Here is a 16,131-nt window from a genome sequence, read left to right as displayed (position 1 = left end):
GGTGTCCTACTTGATTGGAGTGCAAGAAATATGGAAATGTTTCACGTAACCTTTTTGGCCCGAGGCTGCATTTTGGGGCTTTCACAAGCATTTTGAAGAGAGCTGAAATGACCAAGGCCCCTTCACTTGGTGGAGGGCATAAAAATTACACCCCTCTATAATCAGCTCTGATGCAACTGACAAAGAAACAAGCAACACATGTAATATTCAGTGCCAACATCAGTGGTGAACAGTTTCAGTCTTTACGGTATTTTTCTTCTATTTGGCAGAAAAAGCCACATGTTTAACATGCGTAACCTTCCTCAACATGCATATTGAAGCAACATGATTACAAGTACATACATGTATATATCTAACATTTCTCACTGTTTACCCTGCGTGGAACACTGACAGCAATTGCGGTCAGGATCTGTGATCCAAAAGCTGGTAATGTGATGTTGGTCAAGTCACTTTACCCTCAATTGCCTTTCTCCATCCAGGTACAGGTGGGTAAGTGGGTAGCTGTCGGCTGAGAGACAGTACAAGTACATGTATGTAGATGGACATGTATACCGACTGCTGATGGTTACGATTGGAGGAATAAACGAGAACGTGACATCAATGGTACAGACAACCAATCAACAATCCTAACGGCCCCCTTTTAATGACGCAAAACACTTTCTTGGTGTGTTGGGTTGTGTTCAGCAATTACAGTATCTTGGAACATTGGTTGGGGCCATCATAGTGGCCACACCATTGGTGGGGGCCACCGCAAAATAGTGATCAGTGATAGCATTACCATGGTCACCGGATTTGTCTATTCTTATTCATGCCAACTGTCAGAAGTTTCAAAAGAAAACAAGGATGTAATCTTCATCATTTTTACCTGTTGTCTACAAGCGAATTTTTGGTCCTGTTCAGTTAAAAAAAAATTCTTGGTTACAATTGAGTACCACACATGTACATGTACATTGTAGCTTTAATTTGTACCAACGTGACCCATTTCTGAACACAGTGTGACAAGGACCTTAGAGGACCTTAAACCTACCTCCCTAGTGTCTTTTACTAGGAAATGGACCAAATCCATCAAAATCCAACGCAATCCACATTTCTTGGTCTTTGTTGCTGGACCTATTACAGCTAATGTGACGTCTTCAGTACTGTTGCCATGACGACTTACTGCCCTGGCCATGCTGGCAGTGCTTCAGACCTCCTGGACTAAGTCCATCATAATCTATCGACATTTGGTCACCTCCGGCCTACTAGACCGGGTCTATCAAAATCCACCAAAAAGTGGAAGCGGATTATTTTGATGGATTTGGGGTGGTTAGGCATCAACTTGCACTCAGAATGCACAGGGAAGTACACGGTTCTAATGGGAATTTTTCAAACCATTTTCAACTGTTCATTTCTGCTGAATGACTAGGCTGTGTATACATGTACATGTACCTACTGAATGTAGAAAAACACCAACAGAAATTTCAATCGATAAAACATGAACTGAAAACAGGCAGCTGTTTTGGTCTCATGCAACTGCAACAGTGCAGATTCCAAGTGGGGCTACATGCATGTAGAATATTTGAGTATTCGACAAAATATCTGTTCTCAAAATTGAATATTCGGAAGTAAAAATCAATGAAATAAAAGGGGGGTATTCATTTTTTAACGATGGGGTTTTGCCCCTAAACCAAGGTATACATTTTTATCCCTAACCTTCCCCAACCACACAGAATTAAACAGACGTAAAGTGTTTAATTCTGTGGGGTTAGGTCTGGTAGGCCCATAACAGCTGGCTTTTGCATTGGGTTCGGCATACCTCAGAAACACAAAGTCCAACAGCCTCTGTGCACAAAGTCCCATATGGATGTTTAACTTTGTGTGAATGGGGAAGATTAGGGCCAGCAACCCTTGGGAGGGTTAGGGTTAAGTAAGGTCCCAAAAAATTTCATAATTAAAACTTAAACATCTCCTGATGTAAAGTACATGTACATATTTTCAAGATGTATTTTTGCGTTGGGGAGATGTTAATTATATATAACAGGTTTGCCCTTACCCAACGTATAGTGGTTAAGACATCTGCACTAGTAAGCAGGAGGTCGTGGGTTCGAGTCCCACCCGAGTAAGCTTGTGAGGTTTTTTCGCAAGCTCTCGGACAAGCACTGAGCATACAGTGCTTATTAATATACGTTGGGTAAGGGCAAACCTGTTATATATAATTACATGTACATATTTAGAAATATCCCATGGAACCAGCTGCCACTGTACATGTATGTGTACATGTGACTCAGAATAGCCAACCGAACCCAGCAAGCTCAGTGCTTGATTGGTAAAGACATCTGCATTTAAGCTGAAGGTTGCGAGTTCGAGTCCCACCCAGGTAAGGTGATTGTTTTTGCAGGGTCTCGGTCTAACACTGAGCATACAGTGTTGTGAATATACGTCATTGTTAGGGGGAAAAAAAAATTTAAAAATTAACGCTGCCTCGATGCCAAGTACATGTACATCTGTTTAAAAAAATTCAATTATTCTATTGCAAAACTGCTCTCTGAAAGTGTATTTGAAGGTGTTATTTAAAGCCAGTTGATGCGTAGGTCTTATGTATGTAAGGCCAAAATAAAAATAATCACTCACCCTTTCAGTGGTTTTTTTTTTCTCTTTTACATTTTTTGATGTGGGATCTAACTAAAATAAAGGTACATGTAATTCCGGTGTGATACATAAACAAGGTAGAGTGCTACTCTAACATACATAACCAAACATTTGAATGTTCAATCAATTCGAAGGCTGAACGTCAGAAAATTCAATTATTTGCACTGACTCTGAATCACAATCGTTATTCCAAGTTGACATCACTTTTTGGGAATACGTCTGTTTACAGTTGACTAAAATTACACACAAAAATGATATAGACTTTGCATTCCAATAGTGCCTTGACCAACTGCTTCACTCATTAAAATGTATTTGGCTTGTGAAAGAGGTGTGTATTTGTAATCAGCTGAGAACTCCAAGATTTCATTTTCCTCACACCTGTTACGTTCTATCATGGCTTGCTTTGATCTACCGCTCAGTCAAATGGGTTCTCTAAACAAGTTTTTTTTTTAAATAAATAGATATACACTGTACAATGTCTTTAATAATCCACATTGGTTTTTAGATTAGCGGCCCCTGAAAGTTGGGTAGTAAGCAACAGACTGTCCACAGCTCATTGGCGACATCAGCGAGAGACTTTGGAAGGGGTCTGTCCAAGAGATGGAACTGTTTTACCCTCTGAGTGATCCGCTCTATGTGATCAGAAAGACATGTATGATCACTGTCCTCATTTCTCTGAGCTGAGGAAAGTGGCATGTCCACCAGAGCACAGTCTATTTCGATGAGCAAGTCCCCGATGCCTAGGCCTGTGTCTGCTATGACCTCATCCCCGGGTTCGAGTAGGTCTAAAATACCGCAGTCCTCAGTCACATCTTCCCCCGAAGTGCCACCATCATACAGGCCACTGACAAAGGTCACAAATCCCCCTGGTGAAATCCCGACCAGGCCTTTGCATGTGACTGTACTGCATCTTTTGACATTGGGACAGAGTTTTTGGTTCACGTTTGCCGGGAACGGAGTCTGGATGGTCAGTTCGGTGCAGTCCAAAATGACGCGTGTCTTGGGGCACAGCTTGAAAGCGTCCGGCAAGAGCCGACTGACTTTCTCTCGTGTGGGCCAGAGGCAAACACTTCCGAGCAAATCGTACAGGAAGTTGGCCCACGTTATGGTCAGCATCGTGACCGCGGATGGTGAGATGCCGTACTTGTCTGCCAGATCTTCGTCAAACGAGCCCAGCTTAACCTTGTTGAGGAAGAGAAAGAACTGGTCAAACAGCGACAGCTGGCACTGCGATCCCCGCCGCTGCTGAGACAGACCTTCCCCCAGCAGCCGGGTAACGGTCTGCCCCCACTGGGCCAGGCTGGACGCATGCGGAAGGACGCACTGGAAGAACGCCATGAACATGGCGTGGGTCTGGAACCCCGTGTAGAACTGTAGCTTGGCCGGATCGTTGGAGAACCTCTCCAGGAAGTACCTCTCGGGCCGGCGCAGCCAGTCCAGTTGCTGCTGGAGCTCCTTGATCCGGGCGTTAGCTGCTTGGAGATGCTGTTCAGGATCTCTCACTTCCAGATAGTCATGGTCTAGAAGCTTGTTCAGCGGTGCAACGGTGCAAGAAATCTGTCCAACGTCAATGCTTACCTCATCCTGTACAGATATAGTCGAACACCTGCAGTATACATGTAATTAGGAACATTTACAAAATGCAAAACAAATTTTAAAACGGAAAAAAAGTGCAAAAACGTAAAATAAATTTCATATGTAGACAAAGGACAAAATAAAAATCCTTTTCCAACAAAAAGAAATTTTCACTTTCAAAATACAAAACTAAAAGAGAGGGCAAAACCCGTAATTACATAAAACTGGAGTTTATACCAAGAGGCTCTGAAATACTGTGCTAAAACACCACAGTCAAACCCCATCAATAACAGCACTGCTCATACAACCTTCTACTTATTATTACAAGGGAATCTTTAGGTCCCAATCCTCTGTTCACCACTATTTTCATTCCTGATAAATAATACAAGGCATCTCTTACAACAAAGTCATTCCCAAAGTCTGAAGAAACCTCTCACTGATGAGGTTCGACTGTACATTTATGCAGCAGTGGATTCAGATTGTTATTAGAAGCAAACCATGCGACACAGAGCTGGCACATACATGAAAAGCTGACCAAATCAGCCACAAGTCAAATAGCTCACATTTTGAAGCCAAGACATTTGAATATCACAGAGTGAAATGTATGTTTTGATGTTTCCATACCAGGTTCTTAAGAAATACTCTTGCAGACTTTTCACAAAACAACTAACAATGTGGAACCTACATGTACATAAAATAATGCATCCTTTGACATAAACTTCACGTTATTTGTTGTGTAACCAAACAACTAACTTACTCCTTCCTCAAACTGCAAGTTGGCCGTCTCCCTTCCAGAACTCCCCCTGTCCACGGAAAAACTGTAGGAGCTACGCCAGGCTTTAGAATGCGTATTCCCGTCAGGGTTCTCTTGAAGTCGTCCGGTTTGAAGTGTTCCGAGCAAACGTAAGTATTTCTTGTTATCTGAAACCGATCACATCAAAAATGTCACCAGCACTGACATTACAACATAAGACCTATAATCAGCCCTGTCGCCAGATCCAGACATGAACCCCTTGACGACGGGAATCTCTTCCCGAAAGCCGACTCCAATAATTCCAGCCTCGCTTGGCCACGAAGGCCACCTGCCAAACCGCAAATTCTCGGTTTGTGGCCCTGCGTGCTCTGCACACTTTGAATTACACGGTGAAAAGGCCGATTGTTCGGTGGCATGCGGTTCTACTCACCCTTCCACATTCCCGTTGCCTCTTTTCAATGTGGGGACTATTGTGAAGCTGGTGATTATGATGCAAAATCGGTCTTTTCATTTCTGGGCTACGCACAAAGACCAATTACCATATACAAGAGCCAGGGTCTGCTTTCTTTCACCGTGTTCGCTCGAGCGTGGGCCGAAAATAATTGCTGAAAAGCGGGCTGAGGATCTCAATTTTTACGGCGTGTCTAGCCGCCTCCCAGCGCAAAGGGGTTTTAAGGGGGGGCCACAGTATCAGCTGGGGGCTACATTACAGGAACAAAATACATGTACATGTATTTTTTCATGTTTATGCTTTTTATTGATGAGAATTTGCGGTTTGGCAGGTGGCCTTCGTGGCCAAGCGAGGCTGGAATTATTTGAGTCAGCTTTCGGGAAGAGATTCCCGTCGTCAAGGGGTTCATGCCTGGATCTGGATCTTTTTATTGATGATACTTGATTGAATGCAGAATGGAAGATCAAATACAAATGAAATACGTTGAACAGTGTTGGTCCAAGGACGGACAGAGCCTTGAGGGACACCTGAAGGGACACAAGCCCAGTCCAAATAACTTCCCCAAAATTGGACATGCATGTAGGAACGTGTATTTTGTAATTGTATACATGATACATGACATATAGGCCTATGAGTTAAACCCTGGAGGTTGGGGTTAAACTAGGGTTCAAGTTGACCTGGATACCAGTTAACTTGGGTGCATATTTTACGGTAGGCCTACGAGTTGACCGGGATATAACAAGTTAGCCCGGTACCCGGGTATGAGTTGACCTGCCCCCAGAACTGTGGGTCCGATGTCCGCTCCTGATTTCGCCAGGGCCTACATGTAGGTACATCGAGTAGGCTTACATGTGTTTTATTCCTCCATGGCCTACATAATGGCCTAGGCCTACACGTGCATGCCTATGCCTCCATTACTTGTACAATTCCTCCATGGTTACTGGAGGCTAGCTTCTGAATGCTTAAGCTTGAAAATACAGAAGTAACCCGTCAGACCCACCTTAAAATGGACTCCAGGTTCTCTCCGAATATTCTGAATCCATAGGCTTCTTTGCTTCTCATCTTTAGGGAAGTTATGGAAGGAGAACTCCTTTGAATAGCGTGAGTCATTCACGCACATCGGCACACAACAGTGCGACATTTTTGTTGGCCGTTTTCCAATACTCGACTTCGGCGCCGTCTGAGGCTTGAACTGTTTTTCTTTTTGCTCCCTGACTTTGAAGTTGTAAGCGCAATAATAAATCTGCTAGTGTCACAAAACATCAAGTAAGATGCAAACGAGCCAAACATTAAAGAATTTCAATTTAATTTAAACTATTGAGACCCACAATCGGGGATTGGTTTCAAAGACGAAACCTGAGACGGAGACGAATTGAGTATTGGAAAACGGCCCAGGCCTGGCCGGCCGTTTTATGCAAATGTTATTCGCGGCAACTGAAAACGAGGCTGTACGCGACTCGCGTGTCGCGCCACGATCGAGCAGTTTGAAGACTTTCTCAGGCTGTCAATCAGAGGATAACCTTTAAATAATTTCCTTTCGAAGTTTGGAATGCTATAGATGCTAATTCGAATGGAGGAAGGAAAAGACTGATTCAATCGAACAGCACTAAATTGCAACAACGTGTAAGGCCTACAATCATGACGGTGCGGTGTCAGGGTGTACGGCGGCCAGTGTAACATCTTTTAAGTGCCAAAAAAGAAGTCCGAATATAGTCGGCAAAGCTTCCATCAAGAAACATGATCATACCAAATTGAGGTTTAGTTTGAGGCGTGAAGATAGACGTGTCTTCGGTGGCTTACTTACAAGCACTGAACAATTAAAAAAGTTCAGCTCTAAAAGTTGTAGGCCTAAGTGATGTTTTGCCAGATTCGACAACATCAGATGGGAGACTATCCCAATCCTTGGTTGTCCGTGGAAAGAAGCTGTTCAAGTGTTGAAGGCACTGGTCCAGGCATATAGTCGGGTGAATTTATACTGTGTCCCCGAGATGAATGTGTGTTTGTAGTGACAAAAGCCTCTGCTTTTGTCATCGACAATGCTATTCGGAATCTTGTTGAGCACTTGGATGCTGAGCACTTGATGTTGAGCGCTGATTTTTCTTCGTTGCTCTATAGGGTAAGCCACCCATGTAACTGTCCCTGGTGATGTGCTATAATTGTTGTAGATGAATGTTACAGCCAGTCTTTGAACTCGTTCGAAGTGATGAATGTCTGAGTTCAAATGAGGGTCCCAAGATGTTGAAGCATATTCAAGGATGGGACGAACCAATGTCTTGTAGGCTGTTTCTTTGACATTAGTACTGCAGAACCACAAGTGCCGTTTGATTAATCCTAATATCTTTTGAGATTTTTTTACCACTTCTGAAACGTGCACTATATGTTACCAGTAGTAGTGACGCCAAGATATTTTGGGGAGTCAACAGTCTGTAGGACCTGACCACAGAACTGGTAACTAGGTCTAGTACCTTGCCTCAGCCCTACAGATAAAGTGGTACATGGATTGAATTTTATCAGCCACTTTGATTGCCGTAGTTCTAATGTATGAAGATCATGTTGAAGTTGGAGCTTATCAGCATTGCAGATGAGGCAATCATCTGCAAAAAGACGAACGGTGGATGACAAGTTCATTTGGTGATCATTTATGTATATCAAAAAAATGCAATGGTAATTAAGGACTGAATCTTAGGGAACTCCGGAGGTAACTGGTATGCATTGCATACTTGGATTGGCAACTTTCTCATTGCAATGAACCGGTAATTCCATAATGACGGAGTTTTAACAATAAGAGATTATGAGGCACCTTATCCAAAGGCTTTGGAAAAGTCCAATATAGCTACATCCACAGTCTTTTTGTTATCGATTTGTCGATTTATGTCATGAAGGGTTGTTGTTACCGAGTTTTGGTTGATCTCATGGCTCTAATTAAATCCGTGTTGACCGTCACATAAGATATTGAACTTCTCTGCAGGTGTTTCATGATATGGTTGGCGGTGACATCATCGCCAGCAATATCAACATCTTCCAAGGAACAGCTGTTAGGGTTATAGGACGATAATTCGAAGGATCCGATTTACCTCCTTTTTTGACAAAGCAGATAGATTGGCAGTTTTCCAGGTTGAAGGAACGTCATCACTGTCGATGGATGTCTGAAAGACCTCCCGGAATGTGGGAGCCAGTGGGGTATAGCCACAAGTTTAGGTAACCATATAGGTATATTATTAGGGCCAGGTGCTTTTGAAGGAGCCAGGTCTTTAAGCAGCTTTTGTACAGCTGTTGTTGAGATTTCAAGTTTTGAGATATCATTGTGTTGTAGGCCTATACCTTGAAGGTCTGGCAATGAAGACGAGTGATCCGGATTGAATGCTCTCTGGAAACATTTATTCAATATATCAGCCTTAGATTTGCTGTCACTGATAAGAATGTTCCCCTGAGCCAAATCTGCAATGCCTAGGTTTTCATTCCGAAGACTCTTAATGTATGACCAAAAGGCCTTAGGATTTGATTTTAAATTATTATGAAGATGATCGCTGATATGCTTGCCTGGCTCGATGGAGATTGCTTTTCATATTTTTCCGAGCTTGTCTAAAAATATCCCAGTCCTGGGCCAGGCCAGATTTGTTTGCTTTTTTGTTTTACCGACGTTTTTTCTTGTTTTACCGTTACCATGGCACATTGTACCTGCTAGAAGAGAATTGATGAGGTACATGTCTTTCTTGAAGTTCCTGCAATTTCTGACTGATAGATGCCCATAATTCTTCAGTGTTTTTACCAGCTGCAAGAGCCACATAGTCTGAATGAATTATTGTGAACACCTTGCAAAAGCCCTTCTTCGTCGGCCTTATGTCTGAGAAAGACCTTTCTAACTGGCAGCCTCTTTCTCTTAGTCGTTTCGTTTCAAAGTCAGAATCTACCTTGAATAGTGGCCCCTCGTCTCGTTTGATCTTAATCGTCCCCTTTTTCTGCAGGATCGCGTTCTTTGGAAAGGAAATCGATGAAAGCTAATTTCTGGCCGTGATCTTCGTTTGCGATTGTTACAACACGGCACTGAACTAGCTCTACTAAGTGGAACGTTAGAATTCCTTTTTTTTTAATTTTAGACGGGATCATCATACTTGACCTGGATGGGATCGTCACACTTGGCGATACCGTCCAAAATCGAAAAAGAGGAACGCTCCACTCATAGCTATCACTGAACAATACGCCATGTTCGCCGACAGCGAGGTATTCCTGGCCCTACAGCCTCATTTTAAGTTTTGGCGCATAAAATTTGCATGAATATTAAGAAAGGTCTGTTGACATACTAAAACGCTGATTCCCCTCCCCCAAACCGACATGAGTGTTCAACAATTTGTCCTCTAGTCTAGCTCAAGACTGGTCGACTATATGATCTGCAGTTATATTGATTGCATAAATTCACTTCATTTTCATTTCCAAACCAACGGGGTATTTATAGGACGCTTTATAAACCCTCGGCCCCATGTGAATGGCCCACTGTATTGTTGACTTCTCGTCTGTTGACAAACATTGCCTGTTGTATGAGCGGCCACAGTTTTCAGAACGTTCAAAAATTAATAGTTCGATCAAAAAGACAATATGTAAGATTCTGCAGGACGCAAAAACAGATGTACATCTTTATCTTGAATATTGGCCCCTATAGTGCCATGTGGTGTCAGTAACCCCCCCCTTCAAATATCGATGTCCGGCAAAGCACCCGTAAGCTATTCCCCAACCCCTATCCGGCGCAGATATAGGCCACTGAGCGGTATTTTCAAGTCACCAAGCGCCTAAAGTATCTCATTATTATTGTTATGTAGGCGAGAAGATCAAGACCGTTCACGCAGCCCTCACCGATCCGACAGGCTGTGTAGTTGATTATTTTTTTCTGTCGTGCATGGGCAAATAATTGTCAGTGAATTGTTTTCGTTGTAATTATACATCTAGAATGGGTAATTGGCTTAAATAAAGTAAGGGACTGATGAATTACACATAGATATGAACTAAAGTTGATCATTTAAAGATGTACGCGTGTGCGTGATAAAAGATACTGTACAAAGCATCTTGAAGGGAAGACCTGCATTTATTGATTCTGGCAATGCTGAGTGTGAATATGCTATAGGACCCTACCAATCTCACGCAAACGGAAACTAACTGGTGCCCCATGATGGATATTTGCAAACTTCCTTAATTAAAGGCGACAAACATCTGCGACAAATCATGCAGTGTCATGTCCGGCACTATATAACGTAGCCACCAGAGGACTGACGTCGCAGCTCGAGAATCATCTTCCGTAGTGTCATGAAGCGTTTTCGAGTAAATCCACGCCCGAATTATCAAGTCTCAACTCTATCTGTTCACTTGCTGGTTGCGTCTGTGTCAGCTTGTGGCACAGATTTCAAGTTGAACACAATCTTCACGTAATTCCAAGCAGCGGCTTAAATAAGGACGGCGCACTGGAGGCACGGCCACCGCTCCACACCAATGCACCTCTGTGTATCCCTCAGAAATTAACGAACGAAGAAACAAAAGAATCTGCCACCGTCTGTGCTTTAACTGGAATTGAACCCAGTCAGCGCCCCACCTCCAGAAAATGAAGGCCCAAAGTGCCTCCCTGTAAAATGCCACTGATCGCAAGTGTAATGACAACTCTACTGTGCAACGGCAAAAGGTATAGTACACGATGTCAATATGTGAGCATAACTAGGCCTATCCGCAGTACAGCAAGGCAATGCCATTATTTTACGGTGTAACAAGTGAAGGTACACGACACTGTGTTAAGTGCGCCAAATTCATTAAAAATCAACAGGACAAGGGTACGACAGAAAGAAACTGAGGCCCAAACGATGCGTCGGCAATTAGAATCAAATTTAGAATGTAAAAAGGAGAAGTGTGCAATAGGCGAGTTAATCCACCTCAAACAATATCTAAGGAAATTATATACAAATTGGATGGCAAAGTAGAGATTAAATAACATGGTGGCGGGTACAACGAGCAGATAGGTGGGGCTCTGGCTTTTGCCGGTCAGGGTAGCCGGGGGGGGGGGGCTTGGTTAGAAAAATCAGCACTCTCGTCAGGGCTGGCGACGACACGATCATCTGCGAAGAGCACTGAGCCCTTGTGGTCCCAGCCCTCTAGGGAGTGGAGCTGGTCTGAGCCATGCGCTAGTCTGGCCCAAGCCTTCTACTACGAAGAGCACTAAGCCAGTCTGCAATAAGCCTTCTAGGGAGAGCACTAAGCTTTCGAGGGAGATCACGAAGCTGGTCTGCCCTACGCCTTCAAGGGAAAGCAGTAAGCCGGTCTGCTGCCCTAAGCCTTCTAGGGAGAACACTAAGCCGGTCTGCCCTAAACCTTCAAGGAAGAACACTAAGCCAGTCTGCCCTAAGCCTTCAAAGGCATTAAAAGTGCCACCCATCTTTTGAAAAAGGAGATTGTTTGGCCCCCAAAATGGTGAGATTGTGTAAATCGGTAGCACGATCAACTCCCTGGGTCTTTGTGTTTTCATAGGGGAACAGAATGGCTAAAACCTACGGTTGCAAAATGGTCTTAAGTGCCCAAAAAGTTGAGGGTTGCCAACATGACTGCAATGAGACTTCGGGAAAAAATCACTTTTCGAGGGGTTTTGTTTTGTGGGAATAAGTAAATTTAGAATTGGTTAACCCACAAAAGAAAAGAAATTGAAAGATTAGGAATTAGACAATTTAATTTGTGTTTCAGAAATCTCAGGGATGTTGGTATGCATGTTATTGGAGCCTGAACAGTGCTGATTTTACACTGTTTTCAATGGGGCTTGAATTAGGGGCTGTACCCATAGGGACGGGGATGATCACTTTGTTGGTAGCGACGCACACACAACGCGTGCATTTCACAGTCGTTCGTGACTCATACAGTCAAGTGCAATTCCCACCAAAGCCGCCTCCGTTGTAGGAAAAACTGCGCCCTCTCTCGGTTCCGCTCGGGGCCAATACACTTTCTTTTCTGAATAGTTTTCTTGGTGATGGCATGGAGTAATATTTTGTCATAGAGCAATTGCTTTCAAGCCAATTGAAGCAAGATATGGGACAGAGAGAACACCCCGCCGATGTGTTGGTCATTCTTTGATCGGAATCTCAGGAATTCTTTACAGACTTCTAGGGGGAATGTGTCAGGTAACAATAGTCTACAGTATGTATAGGAATTGGACAGATAAGGGGGTACCCCTGCGTCCCATATCTTGCTTGGTATATTTCAAGCAGCGCCCTGTGGCAACCACTGATGGAGTGCGGACAGTTGTGTAATACGTGATGACTATCATGTACGTTACTCACTGCATGTCATTTTTTTCCCGATTGGTATGGTATTTTGCGTATCACTTCTACGTCTGGTAAACCGTCTGAACGAAACAATGCCACTTGAACTGCCACTACTGACATATGCAAACATATTGTTTGGATAACATTACAATCACGTGGGGAGCCACATCTTAAAATGTCATATAATCCAACAGCTCAGTTCCCTACAACAGGTATATCATTATTGCATGTATTATTGTGATTATTACAAGATGAAACAAAATCACGTAATAGCCCAGTAGTTGATAATGGTATGGACAATTGCTGGGAAAGGATTCCCTATCAGAGGTGGCAGCAAGTCATTTTCTGCAAGTCCAAGTCAAGTCAAGTCACAAGTCGTTATATGCAAGTCCCAGTCAAGTCATTAGGTCCAGTCACCAGTCAAGTCACAGGTCATTTGGTCACAGGGCAAGTCAAGTCACAAGTCATTTGGTCTAAACACAAGTCAAATCAAAAGTCATTTGGTCTAAACACAAGTCAAATCACAAGTCTCTTTGTCCAAGTACAAGTCAAGCTGCACCTTATTTGTCCAGCTGTAATAAGAAAAGAGAACCAGGCGTCAACTTTACTAGTTATGAATTTCGGACAGCTGAACGCCTTTTCTCCAATAATGTTGACAATAGTCCCCCCTTTTCTCTTGTGTTGTAATTGCTATTCCTGCAGTTTATCACATACTTGTCGTATATTGGACCTCTATTTAATTTGATGTACTTTGCAGGCTGGAAATAAGCGTTGAGATGAAATGATTACATAATATTATTGAGGGCGCTGCGCTGTCCCAGTCACGTGTCAACGCAACGCAACATAGTAGCATGATATGTATGCTGCCCTGATCTACAGCTGCAGCTAGGCTAGGTGAAATAATAGTAGCAGCCACGGAAGTCAAGTCCATTTTTTATGTACGTAAGGTGTAAACTGAATAACCTTATTAAAGAAATACACGGGGCCGCTTTAGTAGCGTCTCACTTGGGTTGATAACATGTCATCTTTTGCAAGTCCAAGTCAAGTCACAAGCCAAATCAGGTATTTACAAGTCACATAAGTAGCAACTCAAGTCTGACTCGAGTCCAAGTCACATGATTCGAGTCAGCAACTCTGTTCCCTATGCATAGAACTCGACATTGTGCAATGTAAATGCATATAGTTGATTTCTGGGAATCATTTCAGTCAGGTAACATTTAAGTAATCTGGCTTAAGACTAAAAAAAATGCATTAATGTCATTGCTACATGTTCAGTTTCAAAACTAAATACATGTACAAAGCATTTTTTTTTGCTGTCCTGCTTCGAACACTTTCGACACTGCACTGGCCAACCTCGGGGCAAGTCAACACATTTAAACCAGATTATTGCATAACTTGAAAGTGGCAAAAGGCGATCTTCCCTCGTTAACATGACCTTTTGTTGTCACTTTCAACCAGGACAAGCATGACAGAGGACAACCTCATTTACTGGTTCATCCAAAGTGTTACAACTGACTTCGGATGCCCCATTTTTAAGACAATGATGTTCAGTCATGCATGACAGGAGGGATACCATGAAGATATCATTAGAAAGAATACTGCTTCGTCTTTTTGGAGATCCTTACACATTTTAATCATATCTCATGGTTTGGGCATATTAACCCCCTTCCCCCAGGGTTTGGTTTTTTTCTGGGACTCCCTGTATAGGGCTGGGTGGCGTGCCAAATAAACTACGGTGACCCCTAAAAACGCTCCCCCACACTTATTTGTACTGAATGTAGGACTGAAGCTTCAAAGAACATGCACCTCAAGATCTGATGTGTAATTCTCAAATGCTTGTTCCCCATGGTGTCATATGATTCCTTTTTGTCAACGAGTAAAAAGACCCCTTCTTATACGAGGAATGAGCCTTTCCTGAGCATTTTTGCAGTACTGATGTTATTGCCTACCAGTAATTTACAAAGTTTCCATATACAAAAAATGTAATTGGGGACATGGAACCCCTTGAAGACATGCCACGTGACAAGAAAAGCAAAGCAGTTTGTTGTACGCAAAAGTGTAACTGAACCCCTTACTTGGATCATTAAAAGAGTCGTTCTCAAAATAAAAATGAATGCCAGACAATCTCTTTTCTTGAGTTATACTTTTTATCACTGATGATTACTGGTAATATAGGGACAAGTTTAAGACTTGTACGCAAAAGTGTAATTGAAGGTGATTTATTTTAGGGGGGGCTCCCCACCCTTAAATGCCAGGAATGTTGAATTCAAGAAACGGTTTCTTTGTTCAATAGGCCTACCACAACTGAGAGATGTCCATCATCAAACCTTTTGCAGCAACACTGAAATTGAAACCTAGCTTGCTCCCGGTCTAGATGTTTTCAAGATGGAATATCGGTGTCGTCCTGGACGATTAGAAACTAGCCAAAGCCACTCCCACTCATAAAGGTGGCGCTATCCGCCATTGTAATCAGTATCTACCAATTTATGTTATTCCACTTGTCGTGAAGATCTTTCAACGTAGTTTTTACAATCAGCTTTCCAATTTTCAACAATTGCTTAGCTCTATACAGCAGTCTGGTTTTGGATGTCTCCATTCAACACACACGGTATTAATTGACGTTTCCGATTTTTCGTTAAATGCCGCTGATTCAGGAAAGTTAACTAGAGCTGCTTTTCTCAACTTCCGTGAAGCGTTTGGTAAAGTCAACCACACAATCCCACTAAAAACTGCATTCTATGGGCGTGAGTTTATAAGAACTTGAGTGGTTTAGCTCTTACCTTTCTCAGAGAAAGCAGGTCACTAAGATTGGAGGAGTTGTATCAGATTCACAATTGGTTCATTTTGGAGTTCCGCGGAGTACTATATTCTGGGCCCATTGTTTTTTCCTGTTTATGTTGATGATTCGCCTTCTGTCATTGAACATCCTAAGGTTGCTCTTTATGCTGATTAGACAGCTATTTTTTTATCCTGGTAAAGGTATCTGGGAAATTGAGCATCGTTTAAACGATGACATAGGAAGAATTACGTCCTGGCTTGAAAACAACAGGTTGTCTTAAGTTAGCTAAACGTAAGAACAGGCTGTTCGGGTCTTGCCAAAAGCTAGCCAGACGCCAGGTTGTCTTAAGTTAGCTAAACGTAAGAACAGGCTGTTCGGGTCTTGCCAAAAGCTAGCCAGACGCCGAAGGACCAATATTGACATTAGCAGTAGCCTGGAACTAGTTTCATGTATCGATTATCTTGGTGTGATCCTGATTCCAAACTTCAATGGAATGAACAATTGGAACATGTTGAGTCATCCGTATCAAAAAGAATTCGGATCTTGCTGTGTATTCGGATTTTTTGTCCATTAGGACACTTAATCTTCCTGTCAAGTCGTTCATCTTTACACAATTGGATTATTGAGACCTTGTTTGGGGCAGTGCCGCAAAAACACA

General features: G+C 42.7%; 1 protein-coding gene across 1 annotated transcript; it reads right to left on the bottom strand.

The window, feature by feature from the left end:
- Positions 1–228: 228 nt before the first annotated feature.
- Positions 229–6,823, bottom strand: LOC110983925 (uncharacterized). Its single transcript, XM_022243602.2, has 3 exons — positions 6,409–6,823; positions 4,961–5,124; positions 229–4,234 (listed from the first exon to the last, which is right to left on the bottom strand). Exons 1-3 carry the CDS (start codon positions 6,547–6,549, stop codon positions 3,130–3,132), a joined length of 1,410 nt encoding a protein of 469 aa, XP_022099294.2. The 5' UTR covers positions 6,550–6,823; the 3' UTR covers positions 229–3,129.
- Positions 6,824–16,131: the final 9,308 nt, after the last annotated feature.

Source organism: Acanthaster planci, linkage group LG10 (genome assembly GCF_054643075.1).
Source record: "Acanthaster planci isolate LZ-2023a linkage group LG10, COTS_SCS, whole genome shotgun sequence".
Classification (NCBI taxonomy): domain Eukaryota; kingdom Metazoa; phylum Echinodermata; class Asteroidea; order Valvatida; family Acanthasteridae; genus Acanthaster; species Acanthaster planci.
This window is presented reverse-complemented; position numbering and strand designations above follow the sequence as displayed.

Bases quoted from the DNA above. Each gene is read 5' to 3' on its own strand.
- LOC110983925 (XM_022243602.2), bottom strand. From the start codon at position 6,549: ATGTCGCACTGTTGTGTGCCGATGTGCGTGAATGACTCACGCTATTCA. The intron at 5,125-6,408 runs GTGGGTCTGACG...GATCGGTTTCAG, and splicing joins AACCTGGAGTCCATTTTAAG to ATAACAAGAAATACTTACGT. The intron at 4,235-4,960 runs GTAAGTTAGTTG...TGTATACTGCAG, and splicing joins ACTTGCAGTTTGAGGAAGGA to GTGTTCGACTATATCTGTAC.